Here is an 18,389-nt window from a genome sequence, read left to right as displayed (position 1 = left end):
TAGATGATGAGGTTAAGAAGTTATTTCTTCTCTATTTTGAAATAATTTGTATGGTGAAAATGAAATTTAAATTAATTTTAAAAATGTCTGGACTCCAACTCCCATTTTTCATGCTGAAGATAATTTTTTAAGGAAAGCTTCCTGGTTTTCAGGTAAGGATGGCAGATTGAACACATGTATACAGCTTCACTCTCTCCCAAACTCTCTCCCATTCTGCTAAATGAACAGGAAAGTGATGTTTAAAAACGTCAAACTCACAAGGCTGAATAAAGTGAGAGGGAGATGATAGCAATAAAGTTTTGGAAGCTGGGAGGCAGATGCATACGTCATAACTGACTTAGCAGATCTGAGAACGGCAGGTTCTGTGCTGGCAGTGAGGAGAGCTGAGAACTAATCCTGTTTGCACCACAGAATCATCAAAAGGCTCAAAATTTAGAGGCACCAGGGACCTTAAGGAAGTCAAAGAGAGAACCACAATGAAGAGCAGAAAACAAGAGGCTAACAGGAAGGGTCAGGAAGATTTGAGAGAGACCAAAGGGAATCTCCAGAAACAAATGACAGCGGAAACTTAAAAAGTAACCAAAGGGCTAAATATTCGATTATAAGCAGTTGAAGAGAGGCTTTGTGAACGAGGTGAAAGGATTTTAATAAGAACAACAAAGAGTTAATGGAATGGAAAGTATGGTGGAGAAGGTGATTGAGGGGTGGAGGACAGAATGCAAGAGTTTCAGATACATTTGATGCCAGCCCCAAAAGCCAGCTTAGAATGGAGAAGAGACAGTGTTGGAAGAGCTGTTGGCTGGAACTAATGACAGATGTGATGATGGAAAAATCAGTTTATTTCAAACAGGATAAATAACGTCCATGTTGAGAAACGTCACAGCAACGCTCCAAAACACCAAAGACCAAGACAACGTTTAAAGCAACCAGAAGTAAGAGCTCTTCCAGGGTGCTGACGGGTCCTGCTTGCCGCCCCTCAAGCAGGAGGGAGCGGTCCTGCTTGCCGCCCCTCAAGCTCCGGTGGGAGCGGCCGGAGACACTGGCCTCCTGCAGGGTAGCCTCCCGGAGCAGGGTGGAATGCTGTTCTCAGAGAAGCAAAGAATCATCAGGGAAAGCATGAGTTGCAAAATGGAATGGTTAACAAATGATGAACATGTTTGCATGAAATAATTATATTTTGTAGGGTTCAGAGAGAGACTACACAGCAACAGCAGGGGTGCCAGATGCAGCAGAACCCCGGTTTGGGGTGGGAGAGCAGAGAAGAGCACTGACGTCTGGGAACCCTGTCCAAGGGGCTCGACGCTCTGCAGCTCTCCGGACACATGGAAGCCTCGCAGGGCCTTCAGAGAGAAAGAGACAGAGAGAATTGAGCGTCCGAATGACTTTGCGCTTCTCAGTAGCGGTTCTGGAGTCTAGAGGTCTGGGAAGCAGTAAGTTCAGAATCTGATGGAAGGTGACCTCCAGTGTGGTGCTCCGCCCACGGACGCGCCCTGCCCTCCCCGTCCTGGAAACGACCAAGATGCTCTTTACTGTTTGCGGTGAAGGGCGGCCCCTGGCCACGGCAGCGCCCAGCGATGGAGTGTGCCTCTGAGCGTGTTCCTCTTGCCGGGAGCGGGGCGAGGCTGAGCGCCCGCGTGTTTCCACCATTCTCCGATGTGGTTGCCGCCCCAGCCGTTCAGGAGCCTTCGGGCATCAGCATTGCGGCACCTGCGTTGCAGGCGACGTTAGGAGCGCTAGGGGCCAGGACCGGTTGCCTCCTGTGCTCTTCCCTCACCCCAGAGGCGGGAGCAGCTCGAGCCGCCCAGCTGACCTGCTCGCCAGTTTCACCCTTGTTTCCTTTACGTGTTCCCACCCCTTTCCCGGTACTACTGCTGATTCTTCACTCAAATTTGCTGGTGTTTGGGAGGTTTGGGGTTGGTGTGGTAGTAATGGGGACAGAAAAGTAACTTTATATTTTGGGTGAGGAACCAGATGTTAGGCGAGGTGGGAGAGAGGGATCCAGGGCGGTGCTGTGGGTACCACGTGAGACAGGAGCAGGGCGGGACGGTGCCAGTGGGCTGGGCAGGTGGCGATGGGGAGGGTGGGTTCTGGGAGAGGCTGCAGTACTTGGCATCTTCCTAGGATAACTGGCCACCTTAGAAATAGGAGACTGGAAAGCTCAGCTAGGGAAATGGCAGTGGGCGGAGCAGCGCCGTCTTGATGCAAGGAGGTCTGTCTAGCCCGCGTTGCACTTATGACTTTTACAACTAGTGCAATTTAAATGCTTCACGTTTTAAATCATCCTATTAGCAGATGCTTCTGACGGTTGAACCCTGGCAGCTGTCACATCATCCAGAATAAACCCTTCTTTTATAACTGGCCAAACCCTCCTGTCCCACGTCTGCATGATCCTGGCAGTCTCGCCTCGGGCCGGGGGGCCGGCAGAGCTCGTGGGGTTACAGCCTCGCAGGGGCTCTCTGGTCGCTCACATGGTGCTGTTGTCTTGGTAGCTGCAGGTCAGGATTCGGCGTGAGCTCGGAGCTGGGCAGAGCTGGGCATCCCTGGGATACTCGTTGGGGAGGCAGCGCTCAAGCCAGTGCCACAGGCTGGGCAGACTTCCTGGGGGCTCCCACTCCTCCTTGAGTTTGGAGCCTGTGCTTGGACGGTAAAGGGTGTGGGTGCAAATCGCCGACCATCCCTGGGCAGTAGGGCTTCACTTGGTCGGCGCCTGCCCATCTCCCAGAGGAACACGTGGAGGCTGGTGCGCGCAGGGCAGTGCGGGTGCTGGGGAAGGTCCATGGGGACTGGATGCTGGAGGAGGTTCGGCCTCAAGTGGCAGCCACGGTGTGGTCCGGGAGCCATGGGGTGCATGTGAGCCCCGAAGGGTGAGTGCCCTGTGGAAATGTAGGATGGGCAGGGAGGCACTTCACACCTGCTTTTGGTTATTAGAGGAAAAAGGAGGTTAAAAAAAAAAAGAATCCTAAGACTTGAGGTGAGCGTTCCAAATGCTGGCGGCACTTAGGACAGACTCGGGAGGAAGCCCGTGGGGCACCATGGAGGTTCTCCCAGGGCTGTTTGAGAAGTAGTTGTGTACTTAGATCCTCTCCCTCGCTGCCTTGAGTTGACAACTGCCCCTCCCTGTCCCAGGAGGCGTGTGAAATCTTTCCTCCTGGGAGAGGAGGCAGAGGTCACAGGAGCGGGGACTCCGGCACCAGTGAGGATGCAGGTACCTGCCCAGGACATGGGCGGCCAGGCCTTTCCCTCTGTACCAGCTTTTGGTGGGGAGAGTCCAGCCAGAGAGGCCTACTCTGGCGCCCGTCCAGTGGGCCAGTGTACAGCCCTGCCAGGCCCAGATTTGAAGCTGAGCTTCCAGAAGGAAGTGGAGAAGCATCCACGTCGCTGAGGTGAGAGGACTTACATTCCCAGGGAGCAGGCAGTGCTGTGCAGGAGGGGACGGGGCAGAGTGTGGGCGGGAGGGCAGAGTGAAAGGTGCAGTGAGTGAAGCGAACGTAGTCGTGCAAAAGAACAGAAAGACATGAACAGTAGGAAATAGACCAGTAGAGGCCGCTGCAGCTGGTACAGGAGCCTCAGCAGCACAGGGTGGGGTGTGGAGCAGAGGGGCCCCGCAAGGGCCTGAGGGCAGGCTGGCTGGCAGGAGCAGGGGACCTCGGAGGCACCTCCAGACCTGACGCATGAACTCTGACCCAGCCAGATGGCCCATCAGCTGTCCAGGTAGGATAAAGGCGTTTTCAGACGCACACATTTTCAAAACCTTAGCACCCACCTGCCCTTTTTCAGGAAAAAGAGAGAAGAAACGGGAGCCAGGAAAAAGCTCTCGCAGAAGGGAAGGCGGTCCCAAAGCGGCGGTGCCCCGGGGCTGCCTGTGGGTGGAAGAGGCAGAGCACCGAGCCCACCCTGTGCCCACCAGCAGCCTCTGTTTGCCGGGACCCTGGGCTTGCCCTCAGCGGCTGGGCTGGAGGGTCCTGTTCACTTGCCGTATTAATCGGCTCCACTGCAGCGCCCCTGGAGGACGCCCCGCTCCACGTGTGCCGTCGGTGGGCTCCCCCAGCTCCGTGTACTGGCAGCTGAGTGCCTGGAGAGGCCAGGCCCGGTGAGGACAGGCGCCTAGGCTCCGGGGGGCGGTTGGAGAAGATGGTTTTTGCTTTCTGGACTCGCATTTGAAGTAGACAGGCTGCTCGTGTGAGGACGTCCAGAGTCTGGGTGTGAAGAGAGGTCAGTGGAGAGTGTGTCGAAGGTCTCCCGGGGCCGGGCCTGTCCCTGGGCACCTCACGCTGGGCCGGGGCTCTGTGATGCCAGCAGGAGCCTGTCAGCTCCGGCGCACGCCTCTCAGTAACAAGTGTTTTGGAGGTTTTCAGCTGAAACGAGGCCCCGTGACCCCACGTCAGCGGCAGCACCCTCTGCCCACCTTTGTCGTGGTGCTTTCCTGTGGTGGTTCTCACAGCTTAAAAACGAACAAGACAGCTCTTGGCCTCTCCCCAGGTTACCACCCCGCCTCCCTGTACCTGGCGCACCTGTGCCTGCTGTCCCTCCTCCCTGCTCCCCTGAGCCCGCCCCCACCGCCTGTCTCCGCAGGCTGCCAGCACCCTCTCCACGCGGCTTCCTCGCCTCCTCCAGCCCTTACCTCTGTCATCTCTGCTAGTTCGCTGTGCCCGTAAACACGCGGGGCAGGAAAGTGGAGTTCCTGTTGTGTGCTGATTTCTCCTAAGCTTGCATCCAAAACGTGGCCCTCGTCCCGACCCAGGTGCGTGTGGCCGACCACCTGCTTGACGCGCCGAGTCAGCACCTGCTGGTGTGGCGGCTGCCCTGACGCGCTGTCTCCCTGCCTCTTGCACCCGTCATGCTGCCCTGGCTCGGCCTGTGCTGCCACCCAGGTTGCTACTCGTGCACCTGTCGAGCGATGTGTGGTGTGCGGTGAAGCGGGAAATCCGTCGCACGGGGCGCCGCAGCAGATGACACCCTGTTCTGAACGTGTAGAAAACTTCTTCCAGTTTTCTAAGAAAACTCCCGAGGAGAGTGAACTGGCAGCTCTGGGGATCAGGGAAACAGTTGAGATCTCGAGGAGCACATGATCCATGCCATGTGCGCTGTTTAAAACCCCAGGGCCGGCGGGGTCAGGAAGCGGCTGGTGGCTGAGGTTAGGCAGACACCAGAGAGGGCTGGCAGCGCGCTTACTTGCAGGTCAGCTCTGCTCGGGCCAGCTGTGGGCCTGATTTTGTCCTCTGCTTGCTCTGTTGGTTATCCAGGGAGAGGTTTAAGTACTTCCGCTCCGGCTGTGTCTGGGTCTCCTTTCACTCGGGTGTCCGTATGCCTGATGCTGCGTTGTCCTGCTTTGTCCTTTGGTGGCCCTTCGTGGTGGCGGAGTGACCATCTCTGGGCGTCGCTGTCTCCTCCGGGTGTGAGAACCGCTCGAGTGTTTGCCGCTTTCCTGTCATTCGGTCCCAGCCCTCATGAGCCTCCCACAGTGGCTTCACTCTGGACGTTACGATGGCCACAGAGTAAGGAGCCACCCTGGACGCTGTCCACGTTGAGGTGACAGGCTGGGTGAGAGCCTGCATGCCCCCAGCCACTCCGGAAGCACCAGCTCTTTTGGGGGTGCAGCTTTCTGAGGACTTGGTGAATCCTCCTTACTTTCCTTTTGTACCGCGGCCTAGAGGGGCAGCCTGCTGCAACCAAGGCCCTTGGAGAAGGGGTGGGATTGGAGACTCCTTTCTACTGTGCCCTGGCCCCCTTCTCCCCCTTCCCTCTCTCTTCCCTGCCGCCTCATAACATCAGCAGGTGTGGGGGGCTAAATGGCCCCAGGAGGGCTGTTCTGATCACCACTGCATCCCAGCTTTAGGACAAGGGATTCATGTCCTCTCATTTGGACAGGTACTGAGAAGTACCTGCTTCAGGGGTGGCTGGATCCAGATGCCAGGTGGAAGTGGCCCAGCAGCTGTAGGCCCCAAGCCCCATGCTGGCGCTTCCAGCAGGCAGGGCGTGTCCTGTGATCCTCGGGGACGTTGCTTCTGCCCTGCACCCATCCCATGGGGTGGGGTGCAAGCAGGGCCTCCACTCAAACACCTGGAGGGGCACTTCCCTGGTGGTCCAGTGGCTAAGGCTCCATGCTCACAATGCAGGGGGCCTGGGTTCGATTCCTGGTCAGGGAGCTGGATCCCACATGCTGCTGCTAAGAGTTCATGTACTGCATACCGCAACGAAGATCCCACGTGCCACAACTAAGACCTGGCGCAGCCAAATAAATAAATAAATATGAAAACAAAAATCTAATGACGTTAAAAAAAAAAAACACACCTGGAGAGCCCCAGGGAATGGGGCTCCTAGCAGACAGGAGGGAGAGAAGCATAGACGGACAGCCGGCTCCTGTGGCACGTGCTGGGCCCAGCAGGGGCTTCGGAACGTGAGCTCAGACTTTGGCCTTTTAGAAACGGGACCTTGTTTTCTGTTCTGTAAGGTGAGGACGGACACAGCTGCCGTGTCCCCAGGTGTGCAAGAGGAAATGTGATGGAGTTTGTACAGCTCTTCCCAAGCGTCTTACTGTATACAGTAGGTGCTCAGTAAATGATGCCGCCAGGGCGAGGTCTGTGCCAGTTTAGATGCTGAAGCTGAGGCAGTTTTGTGGAGCAAGCGCGTTTTCACAGGTGGTCAGGGCAGTGTCGTGTTGCGCTGAGGCCACCTGCTGAGTTGTGGGTTCCATGCTTCCTGCCCCCACCCAGTCCTCTTCCTCATAGTTGCTTGTGGGGTGATTGCCCTTGTGCATACAGAAGGCTGTCTCTATCGTGACCTGCTCTCCCATGTGTGCTGCACAGGGAGTGCAGGTGCCCCCCGGAGCGCGGTGGGGTGATGCGCAGGTGCAGACGGTGCCCTTGGGGTGACTGTGGTTCTAGGTTCCTTAGAGATGCCGCCGCAGCAGGCAGCTGCAGCCTCACCTGTTCGTAGCACGTGATGGTCCTGCCAGCTTTCCAGTCCCTCCCCAAAAGGTCGCTTCTCAGCCGTGACCCCGAAGCCGCTGGCCATGGAAGCGGTGCATATATCTTCCTTTTTCCCACGAGCTGTGACCACGGATGACTGCTGGGGCGGGGCCTTCTCACTCCCTGACTCACTGCTGTATCCCATGGGTGGGGCTGTGACTGAGCAGCTGGGCCTTTGACCTTTGTTGGGAGCTCTGACTTTCATGCCCTGGTGTGGGGTCAGTTTTCAGAGATGTTCCAAGGATGGTCCCCTGAGATGAAGCCTGGTTAGCTGTGCTGGCTCTTCCTTCTTACAGATGTGTGGCCCCCCACCCCACCGTGCGGTGGGCCAGCCCGTCAGGCCTGCTTCTGGAGGTGCCTTCTGCCCACACCCCAGAGCCGCACCAGCTCTCCCTCTGGTCAGAGTGTCTTGTCCATTCTTGACCTTCACAGTTCCACATCCTTGTGTTTGAATGCATCTGGATCTGTAAAAATCTGGTCTGACAGTCTTTGTCTTAGCTAGACTGCTGGTCCATTTATGTTTATGAAAATTATTATATTTGAATTTATTTTTATGGTCTTATTTCACACTTTATTTGTCCTGTTATTTGGGGACAGATTACTTTTTTCCTCCTTTCTTAACTTCTATTTTATTTTATTATTTATTTATTTATTTTTTGGCTGCATTGGGTCTTCGTTGCTGCACGTGGGCTTTCTCTAGTTGTGGCAAGCGGGGGCTACTCTTTGCTGTGGTGCGCGGGCTTCTCATTGCGGTGGCTTCTCTTGCTGAGGAGCATGGGCTCTAGGCATGTGGGCTTCAGTAGTTGTGGCACGCGGGCTCAGTAGTTGCGGCTCGCGGGCTCTAGAGCGCAGGCTCAGTAGTTGTGGCGCATGGGCTTAGTTGCTCCGTGGCATGTGGGATCTTCCCAGACCAGGGCTCGAACCCATGTCCCCTGCACTGGCAGGTGGATTCTTAAATACTGCGCCACCAGGGAAGCCCTTAACTTCTTTTGGGTTGATCTTTTTTTATTTCTTTTTCTCTCCTCAACTAGATTGGAATTCATTCATTTGGTTTCCATAGTGGCTGCCCTGGATATTTTAACACACAGAATTCATTTATCAAAATCTAAATTAATTGATATTTTTACTCTCCTCCAAACAATTCAGTGCTCTTAGAACACTGTGTGTCTGTTTAGTTCCATCCCAGGTATGGGCTAACCTCTCCCTCTCCCCCCGCAGCTCCTGCTTCCTCAGGGTGGGTGGGCTGGGTTTCCTAGTGGCCCTCATTTACCTGATGCCTTCGGGGCCTCAGCCTTGGGGGTGTCTCCAAGAGGGTCCACACCTGGGCACATCCAAGGCTTTCTGTTCGCTCGCCTGCCTCTTCTAAACAGTACAGATGCTCAAGATCAGCCAGGCCCTCAGATGCAGACAGCAGAGGGGTGCCTTGATTTCCCATTGCCGGTTTTACTTAGCTTTTGCCCTCTGAGGTTCCGAACTTTCTTCCTATCTCATCAATGGGTTAAAATTTTTTTCAGTAGTTTAAAACTGTCATAATAGTGTGTTTGTTCTCTCTTAAGAGGGTTGGTCAAAGCTGTCTGTTTCATTATTGTGACAGAAATGGCAGTGTTCTCTGAAGTCTTTACTCCCAGTAGGTCCTGGGGCAAGCCTCCTGTGTGTGTGTTGGTGGGGGGCGTGTCCCCTGCACGACGGGTCCCAGCTCTCCCAGCGGCCTGGCAGGCTTGGCCCTGCCAGGAAGGCACCGTCTCTTCTGCTACTGGAACTTGGCAGAAAGGAGTCTCTGACAGTCTGAGTTGATGAAACGTTCCTCGTGTTTATCAGTGCTTTTCTGGAACCTTCAGCGAGGAACTGGATGGGACATCCCCCTCCGCCCCCCCAGGAAGGCGAAGCACCCTCAGACGCTGTCTGACAGCAGGGCTTGCCCCAGGCCTTCTGCACAGGGCCCTGTGGGACCCGTGGGGTCTGTTACTGTGACTGCCGGCACCACCTGCAGGTGTGCAGGGGCCCAGATCCGTGTTTCCTGATGGTTTTCCGGCAGATAGAGAAAAGGTTTCCACTTTGTTTTCCTTTCCTCTGTGTCTGGTTAATATTTTGTCCCACACTTTAGGTGAGTCCTGACAAAGCCTGTGGTCACCCAGTGCCTCCACCCCCGGGGCCTGAGAGCTATGAGAATGACTGGGAACCACGCATCACCCTCCCCCCTGCTCCGCTCCCTCCTCCTTGCTTGCTGGGTCGTGGGAGGGAGGTGTTGCTGTTGCTTCTGTGGTGGAAACCGCATTTTACTCCTGTTTCTGAGACGTGACCTTGCCGACCTTGGGACTCCTTGTTGGTCAGCATCTCTGGGTTTCACCGTTGACCCTGTGGACGCAGCCCCCTCCTCCGCTGCTGCCTGAGAAGGGCTCCACCTCCTGGCTGGGCCACCTCTTTGCTGGGCTGTGTTCAGCTGCGTGGTCTGTCTGCTGGTGGGAATTGGCCAGCTTTGCATTCCAGAAATATCTGCTGGCCTTTCAGCCTTGGGGGCGGGGAGGTCCTCAGGGAGGCAGTCGGCTTATGGGAGCGACTCAGGCCATGGCAGACAGGACCGCAAGGTCGTGCAGGTTGGCTGGCCCCTACCACCTTGCGTGGAGGTGGGGAGGACAGCAGGCTGGGGTGGGCAGGGCAGAGCTGGGCGGCCTCCTAGAGTCGGCTCCTGTCTGTCTGGACACACCAGTGGGGTGGAGGGTGCCGTTCAGTGTCCCAGTGCCCAGCCCTGCCCGCCAAGGTTACCGCCAGTGGCTGTGGGCTGCAGGGGTCTTGGGATGTCCTGCCCTTGCCGTGGCCCCTTCCCTGCCCTTGCCGTCTCAGCGCCCCGGGGGAGTGGGGTGCAGCACGGAGGCGGGCGTCCCGGGCCCCATCAGGCCTCAGGCTGTCGCTCCGGCGGGCGGTGGGCACCGTGCTCACACGTGTTCACACGCTCACGAGGCGCACACCCCGCTCCACGCAGGCGGCACTGGGCAGAGCGTCCCCCTCGGCCCCCGGCCTGCAGGTTGCAGCTTCCTGGGGCTCGTGCTCCAAGCAGACCCCATCAGGAGCCGGCACAGAGTGTTTCTGTTCCAGAACTCGCGTAGGAAGTTGGAATCAAGAACCTTCTCGCCCACGTGTGACCGGAGCCTTCCTGCAGTGGGGGCGGGGAGGAGCGAACAGTGGTCCGGTCCAGCTGCCCCTACGCAGCTCCGGCCTCAGCACCGGCCGGGGTCTGTGACAAGGACAAGCCGACCTGCCTGCGCAGGGGGGGGGAAGGGCGCCGAGCGACCACGTGGTGAGGTCGGTGGGCGGTGCGGCTGCTGAGAGCTCGGCAGCACCCGGCAAAGGGCAGCCATCGTCACAGCCCACTGAACTGTTTGTGAGTTTTTAGGTGTCTTTACTTCCCCTTGTGCCAGGTGCTTTTCAGGAGGCGGGGCTCCGGAGCCCAGGTGCCGGGTCCAGGGGCTCCTCGTCCTCTTGAGCTAGGGCAGCCGGGCCCCCGGGGCGGAGCCGGCCCCCGGCTCACCGACGGGGGCGCCAGGGGGCGCGGGGCCCCGGGGGCCTTTGAGGGGCCTTGGTGGGGAGGGTGTCCCTCCTGCGGTGACTTTAAAGAGAGCAGACCTCCTTCAGGTGAGGGGTGTGCATGGAGCATTTTGGGGAGCCGGCCAGGACAGGGTGAGGGCGACCCAGATCCGTGAGTGGGGAAGGCCCGAAGCGCGACACTGCGCGGAAGAGCAGCACAGGGAAACGCCAGGCGGCCGCGTCTCCACACGCAGAGCCACGGGAAGTCTGACCACCTGCCCCGGCGCCACCTTCGCCCGCCAGGCGGGTGAGAAGCGCCTTAGGAAACCCCCGAGTCCTGGGCAGACAGCCTGTTGCCGCTCTTCTCTGTGCTTTGAGCCGTCCCACAGCGTCCTCAGGAGTTTCCTTTTCCTCAGGGACCCTCTGTCTTCTCCTGGGCGGGGTGGGGTGGGCGGGGCTGTGCGCGGTGCCACGTGGCCCCTGGAGTGAGTGTGAGAAGCGTCCGCGCTTCCGCCGACTTTCCTCTGAAGGAGGCAGGCCTGTCACTGCAGCAAGTGCTGCTGCGTCACGGGGCAGAGGTCTGGCTGCGGGGGTGGGAATGAGCAGAAGGCACAAGGAGGTTGGAGTAAAAAGAAACATCCTCTGCCTTGAAGCGCCGCTGCTCCTCCTTCGTGGAGGCCCCGTCTCTGTCCTGCACCCCCGCCCCCTCGCCAAAGCCCCCGCATCATCTTTTGGGGCCGAGGCGGCTGGGGGCTCAGCCTGGAGGGGTCGGGAGTGGCTGCCCCGTGGGCGCTGGAGGTGACAGGAGGGCTGGCGTTGGCGTCCTGCAGAACGACAGGCCTGTCGCGCCGTCCTCCTCTGGGCGCCAGGGCGCTGTGCGCCTGGAAGGTTTGGGGAACCCGAACAGTTCGCTGGTGTTGGGCTGTTCCTGTCACAGGCCAGCTTGTGTCCCCGACCTTGGCTCGTGAACGTGTGATAGAGATTTTGTTCTCTCTAAACGGTCCTGCAGGGGCTCCGGTGCGGTTTTGTTGGTGAGGAAAGCCCAAGAAGGTGAGGGCTTGGGGACGCACACCGCGGGTGAGCAGAGGGGTCTGTGTGTCCTGATTGCCTGTCATGCGACCCCGAGGCCAGACAGAAGCCACGTGCTGTCCCCAGAGTGGCAGCTTTCCGAGAGCTTGCAGGGCAGCTCCAGCCTCCGAGATTCACTTTACGTTGCGTCCAGTTGACTCCAAACAGCAGTGTCCTTTCTGTGTGGGGTGCGGTCTGATGTCCTTTTCCAGAAAGGTCTGAAAAGCTGGTTCTGACCTACGGGTTGATTCCATGACTTGCTGACGGATTGGGCCACGATTTTCAGCGTAACAGCGTGGCCCGTGCATTTGGGGGGTGGTGGAGGTCAGTGAGAACAGCTGCAGCGGGAGGTGTGGAGGCGGAAATGCCAGCCCGGCCTGTTGGCTGAGCGGGGAGAGCGGGGCCTTGTGCTGCCAGCCCACACGAAACTGAGATGGGCTCATTGTTCAGAATTTGGAAAACGTATTAAAAACAGCCTGGAGAATGGAACATAGGCCTTCTGGAAATGATGGCTGAGTAGAGGCTTGTTTGTTCTTCTTTCCTCCCTGAAACTCACTGAAATGGACAAAAAGAATGAAAAATAGGGAACAGGCTTTCATCTACAGTGAATCTAAGGAATAGCCACAGCCAGAGGAGGGTGTCAGCCAGACAGGGAAGAGGAGCGAAAGCCAGAGCCTTGAGCGGGGCTGAGTTTTCGCCCAACAAAGAGGATTCTGGGGGCACCGTTGGCGACATTTACTTGGCAGAATGGGGTCTGTGGTTTGGGTGGGCCTTGGGGTAAACCAGATGTGGTGGGCGTCCAGTGAGAGAGGAGCCGAAGGAGGAGGGCCCAGGTGCTCCAGCCGCATTTTCTACAAGATCCAGACTCAAGCGGTGAGATGGGGAAGAAGAGAGGGGAAACGGCACTCCCTGTGGACATGCCGGCCTCTGGCAGTGCCTTGGGCCGTGTCCCCCGTACTGTGGGGGCTAAGAGGCCTCCCAGTGAGTCCCCTGGCAGGCAGGCAGACAGTCACCCGAAGGAGCTTTTGCAGGAGGGCCTTCGGATGCCCATGGAGCCACCTTCCCACCTGCCCCCGTGCAGCACCAGGCAAGGCTGGGGTCCCAGTGCTCACTCAGAAGCCAGGAGACTCTTGCTAGAGCCAGAGGGAAGAAACTTCTGGCGTGTTCGGGGGTGTTGCTGTATGGCTCTTGAGAGAGCCAGCCTGAGCAGAGAGTATAGGGGAGAGCGGCCCGGGGCTTCCTAGAAACCGGATAACCCTACTGGGCACGGGTGCCAGCTGCTCTGTCTTAAGTTTGAGTTGGGTTTCCGTCACTTGCAACCAAAAAATGTCCTAAGACCAGAAACTCATTTCCAGAGCAGAACCTGTAAGGAAACTTGGCAGTCGAGCATTCTGGAGCCACACAGCTGGTGGAGCTCCCCGGCTCAGTCCTGTCCCTGCCCTCGTTTATAGACGACCAGTGATCAGGAGCCAGCGTGGGACCCCCATGTAGGCACTGGAAGGAGGAGAAGGCAGCCCCGGGGGCAGGAGCGGAGCTCAGCTATGCACAGGAGGAGGAGGCTCCGGGGGACAGGATGCGGGGAGAGGGCGCTGGCAGAGCTGAGAAAGGAGCTGGGGGGCAAGAGCTGTGAGAGACGTGAGAGCCCCATGAGTAACGGCAGACAGCGGGGAGAGCAAGTCCCCAGGACAGCTGCTTGCAGAGAACATGCCGTGCGGCACAGAGAGGAGCAGACGGGAGACAGTTGGACGATGGTCAGGGGCTGCGAGGCACCGGGCAGCGGGGCGTCCAGGGGGTGCACGAGACCCCCTGGGGTGGAGGGGCTGGCTTTGCGCCTTGAGAGTCATGTTTGGGAAGAATTGGGCAGCATGGCCCAGGACCTGGTGCCCAAATGGGACCCTCTGTAAAGCGTGGACCGCCGCCCTCTCCTCAGGTTGGGGGGGGTGGGATGTGCACAGGCAGGTGAGAGGGGCCCTCCAGGAGCTCCCCGGGCCGGGCCGGGCTGGGGCACCCACGGGAGGAGGGTCCGTAAGGGCCGAGCGTCTGCATAGATTGGTGTTTGCAGGGGATATTTGTCTCTTCTCCCCATTTTACTTCCTTATTTGGTCATTTATTTATATCAATATGGACATAGGGATATCCTTTTATACTTTATAAAGTTATAAAGTATAAAAGGATATCCCTATGTCCATATTGATATAAATAAATGACCAAATAAGGAAGTAAAATGGGGAGAAGAGACAAATATCCCCTGCAAACACCAATCTATGCAGACGCTCGGCCCTTACGGACCCTCCTCCCGTGGGTGCCCCAGCCCGGCCCGGCCCGGGGAGCTCCTGGAGGGCCCCTCTCACCTGCCTGTGCACATCCCACCCCCCCCAACCTGAGGAGAGGGCGGCGGTCCACGCTTTACAGAGGGTCCCATTTGGGCACCAGGTCCTGGGCCATGCTGCCCCCAATTGTCTTCCCAAACATGACTCTCAAGGCGCAAGCCAGCCCATCCACTCCCAGGGGTCTCGTGCACCCCTGGACAGGTCCCGCTGCCCGGTGCCCTCGCAGCCCCCCTGACCATCGTCCAACTGTCTCCCGTCTGCTCCTCTCTGTGCCGGCACGGCATGTTCTCTGCAAGCAGCTGTCCTGGGGACTTGCTCTCCCCTGCTGTCTGCCGTTACTCATGGGGCTCTCACGTCTCTCACAGCTCTTGCCCCCCAGCTTCCTTTCTCAGCTCTGCCAGCGCCATCTCTCCCGCATTCCTGTCCCCCGGATCCTCCTCCTCCTGTGCATAGCTGAGCTCCGCTCCTGCCCCTGGGGCTGCCTTCTCCTCCTTCCAGTGCCTACATGGGGTCCCACGCTGGCTCCTGATCCTGTCGTCTATAAACGAGGGCAGGGACAGGCTGGAGCCGGGGAGCTCCCACCAGCTGTGTGGCTCCAGATATGCTCGACTGCCAAGTTTCCTTACAGGTTCTGCTCTGGAAATGAGTTTCTGGTCTTAGGACATTTTTTGGTTGCAAGTGACGGAAACCCAACTCAAACTTAAGACAGAGCAGCTGGCACCCGTGCCCAGTAGGGTTATCCGGTTTCTAGGAAGCCCCGGGCCGCTCTCCCCTATACTCTCTGCTCAGGCTGGCTCTCTCAAGAGCCATACAGCAACACCCCCGAACACGCCAGAAGTTTCTTCCCTCTGGCTCTAGCAAGAGTCTCCTGGCTTCTGAGTGAGCACTGGGACCCCAGCCTTGCCTGGTGCTGCACGGGGGCAGGTGGGAAGGTGGCTCCATGGGCATCCGAAGGCCCTCCTGCAAAAGCTCCTTCGGGTGACTGTCTGCCTGCCTGCCAGGGGACTCACTGGGAGGCCTCTTAGCCCCCACAGTACGGGGGACACGGCCCAAGGCACTGCCAGAGGCCGGCATGTCCACAGGGAGTGCCGTTTCCCCTCTCTTCTTCCCCATCTCACCGCTTGAGTCTGGATCTATGTAGAAAATGCGGCTGGAGCACCTGGGCCCTCCTCCTTCGGCTCCTCTCTCACTGGACGCACCACCCACATCTGGTTTACCCCAAGGCCCACCCAAACCACAGACCCCAGTTCTGCCACAGCTAAATGTCGCCAACGGTGCCCCCAGAATCCTCTTTGTTGGGCGAAAACTCAGCCCCGCTCAAGGCTCTGGCTTTCGCTCCTCTTCCCTGTCTGGCTGACACCCTCCTCTGGCTGTGGCTATTCCTTAATTCACTGTAGATGAAAGCCTGTTCCCTATTTTTCATTCTTTTTGTCCATTTCAGTGAGTTTCAGGGAGGAAAGAATGAACAAACAAGCCTCTACTCAGCCATCATTTCCAGCAGGCCTATGTTCCATTCTCCAGGCTGTTTTTAATACGTTTTCCAAATCTGAACAATGAGCCCATCTCAGTTTCGTGTGGGCTGGCAGCACAAGGCCCCGCTCTCCCCGCTCAGCCAACAGGCCGGGCTGGCATTTCCGCCTCCACACCTCCCGCTGCAGCTGTTCTCACTGACCTCCACCACCCCCCCAAATGCACGGGCCACGCTGTTACGCTGAAAATCGTGGCCCAATCCGTCAGCAAGTCATGGAATCAACCCGTAGGTCAGAACCAGCTTTTCAGACCTTTCTGGAAAAGGACATCAGACCGCACCCCACACAGAAAGGACACTGCTGTTTGGAGTCAACTGGACGCAACGTAAAGTGAATCTCGGAGGCTGGAGCTGCCCTGCAAGCTCTCGGAAAGCTGCCACTCTGGGGACAGCACGTGGCTTCTGTCTGGCCTCGGGGTCGCATGACAGGCAATCAGGACACACAGACCCCTCTGCTCACCCGCGTGTGTGCGTCCCAAGCCCTCACCTTCTTGGGCTTTCCTCACCAACAAAACCGCACCGGAGCCCCTGCAGGACCGTTTAGAGAGAACAAAATCTCTATCACACGTTCACGAGCCAAGGTCGGGGACACAAGCTGGCCTGTGACAGGAACAGCCCAACACCAGCGAACTGTTCGGGTTCCCCAAACCTTCCAGGCGCACAGCGCCCTGGCGCCCAGAGGAGGACGGCGCGACAGCCTGTCGTTCTGCAGGACGCCAACGCCAGCCCTCCTGTCACCTCCAGCGCCCACGGGGCAGCCACTCCCGACCCCTCCAGGCTGAGCCCCCAGCCGCCTCGGCCCCAAAAGATGATGCGGGGGCTTTGGCGAGGGGCGGGGGTGCAGGACAGTAGACGGGGCCTCCACGAAGGAGGAGCAGCGGCGCTTCAAGGCAGAGGATGTTTCTTTTTACTCCAACCTCCTTGTGCCTTCTGCTCATTCCCACCCCCGCAGCCAGACCTCTGCCCCGTGACGCAGCAGCACTTGCTGCAGTGACAGGCCTGCCTCCTTCAGAGGAAAGTCGGCGGAAGCGCGGACGCTTCTCACACTCACCTCCAGGGGCCACGTGGCACCGCGCACAGCCCCGCCCACCCCACCCCGCCCAGGAGAAGACAGAGGGTCCCTGAGGAAAAGGAAACTCCTGAGGACGCTGTGGACGGCTCAAAGCACAGAGAAGAGCGGCAACAGGCTGTCTGCCCAGGACTCGGGGTTTCCTAAGGCGCTTCTCACCCGCCTGGCGGGCGAAGGTGGCGCCGGGGCATGGTGGTCAGACTTCCCGTGGCTCTGCGTGTGGAGACGCGGCCGCCTGGCGTTTCCCTGTGGCTGCTCTTCCGCGCAGTGTCCGCGCTTCGGGGCCTTCCCCACTCACGGATCTGGGTCGCCCTCACCCTGTCCTGGCCGGCTCCCCAAAATGCTCCATGCACACCCCTCACCTGAAGGAGGTCTGCTCTCTTAAAGTCACCGCAGGAGGGACACCCTCCCCACCAAGGCCCCTCAAAGGCCCCCGGGGCCCCGCGCCCCCTGGCGCCCCCGTCGGTGAGCCGGGGGCCGGCTCCGCCCCGGGGGCCCCGGCTGCCCTAGCTCAAGAGACGAGGAGCCCCTGGACCCGGCACCTGGCTCCGGAGCCCGCCTCCTGAAAAGCACCTGGCACAAGGGGAAGTAAAGACACCTAAAAACTCACAAACAGTTCAGTGGGCTGTGACGATGGCTGCCCTTTGCCGGGTGCTGCCGAGCTCTCAGCAGCCGCACCGCCCACCGACCTCACCACGTGGTCGCTCGGCGCCCTTCCCCCCCCCTGCGCAGGCAGGTCGGCTTGTCCTTGTCACAGACCCCGGCCGGTGCTGAGGCCGGAGCTGCGTAGGGGCAGCTGGACCGGACCACTGTTCGCTCCTCCCCGCCCCCACTGCAGGAAGGCTCCGGTCACACGTGGGCGAGAAGGTTCTTGATTCCAACTTCCTACGCGAGTTCTGGAACAGAAACACTCTGTGCCGGCTCCTGATGGGGTCTGCTTGGAGCACGAGCCCCAGGAAGCTGCAACCTGCAGGCCGGGGGCCGAGGGGGACGCTCTGCCCAGTGCCGCCTGCGTGGAGCGGGGTGTGCGCCTCGTGAGCGTGTGAACACGTGTGAGCACGGTGCCCACCGCCCGCCGGAGCGACAGCCTGAGGCCTGATGGGGCCCGGGACGCCCGCCTCCGTGCTGCACCCCACTCCCCCGGGGCGCTGAGACGGCAAGGGCAGGGAAGGGGCCACGGCAAGGGCAGGACATCCCAAGACCCCTGCAGCCCACAGCCACTGGCGGTAACCTTGGCGGGCAGGGCTGGGCACTGGGACACTGAACGGCACCCTCCACCCCACTGGTGTGTCCAGACAGACAGGAGCCGACTCTAGGAGGCCGCCCAGCTCTGCCCTGCCCACCCCCAGCCTGCTGTCCTCCCCACCTCCACGCAAGGTGGTAGGGGCCAGCCAACCTGCACGACCTTGCGGTCCTGTCTGCCATGGCCTGAGTCGCTCCCATAAGCCGACTGCCTCCCTGAGGACCTCCCCGCCCCCAAGGCTGAAAGGCCAGCAGATATTTCTGGAATGCAAAGCTGGCCAATTCCCACCAGCAGACAGACCACGCAGCTGAACACAGCCCAGCAAAGAGGTGGCCCAGCCAGGAGGTGGAGCCCTTCTCAGGCAGCAGCGGAGGAGGGGGCTGCGTCCACAGGGTCAACGGTGAAACCCAGAGATGCTGACCAACAAGGAGTCCCAAGGTCGGCAAGGTCACGTCTCAGAAACAGGAGTAAAATGCGGTTTCCACCACAGAAGCAACAGCAACACCTCCCTCCCACGACCCAGCAAGCAAGGAGGAGGGAGCGGAGCAGGGGGGAGGGTGATGCGTGGTTCCCAGTCATTCTCATAGCTCTCAGGCCCCGGGGGTGGAGGCACTGGGTGACCACAGGCTTTGTCAGGACTCACCTAAAGTGTGGGACAAAA

The 18,389-nt window shown here is 59.0% G+C and overlaps 2 protein-coding genes across 10 annotated transcripts in view; one reads left to right on the top strand and one right to left on the bottom strand.

Moving 5' to 3' along the window:
* The window catches only part of ARHGAP39 (Rho GTPase activating protein 39), a 127,837-nt gene that overhangs the window by 9,934 nt on the left and 99,514 nt on the right, over positions 1-18,389 (top strand). The gene's annotated exons all lie outside the window — the stretch shown is intronic.
* LOC116742273 lies at positions 1,011-7,113 on the bottom strand. The gene is made up of 5 exons (XM_032609598.1): positions 6,927-7,113; positions 6,710-6,798; positions 5,173-5,228; positions 4,622-5,027; positions 1,011-1,340 (listed from the first exon to the last, which is right to left on the bottom strand). Exons 1-5 carry the CDS (start codon positions 7,111-7,113, stop codon positions 1,011-1,013), a joined length of 1,068 nt encoding a protein of 355 aa, XP_032465489.1.

This window comes from Phocoena sinus, chromosome 17, assembly GCF_008692025.1.
Source record: "Phocoena sinus isolate mPhoSin1 chromosome 17, mPhoSin1.pri, whole genome shotgun sequence".
NCBI classification, from domain to species: Eukaryota; Metazoa; Chordata; class Mammalia; order Artiodactyla; family Phocoenidae; genus Phocoena; species Phocoena sinus.
The sequence above is the reverse complement of the archived record's forward strand: the minus strand, read 5'-3'. Positions and strand labels throughout refer to the sequence as shown.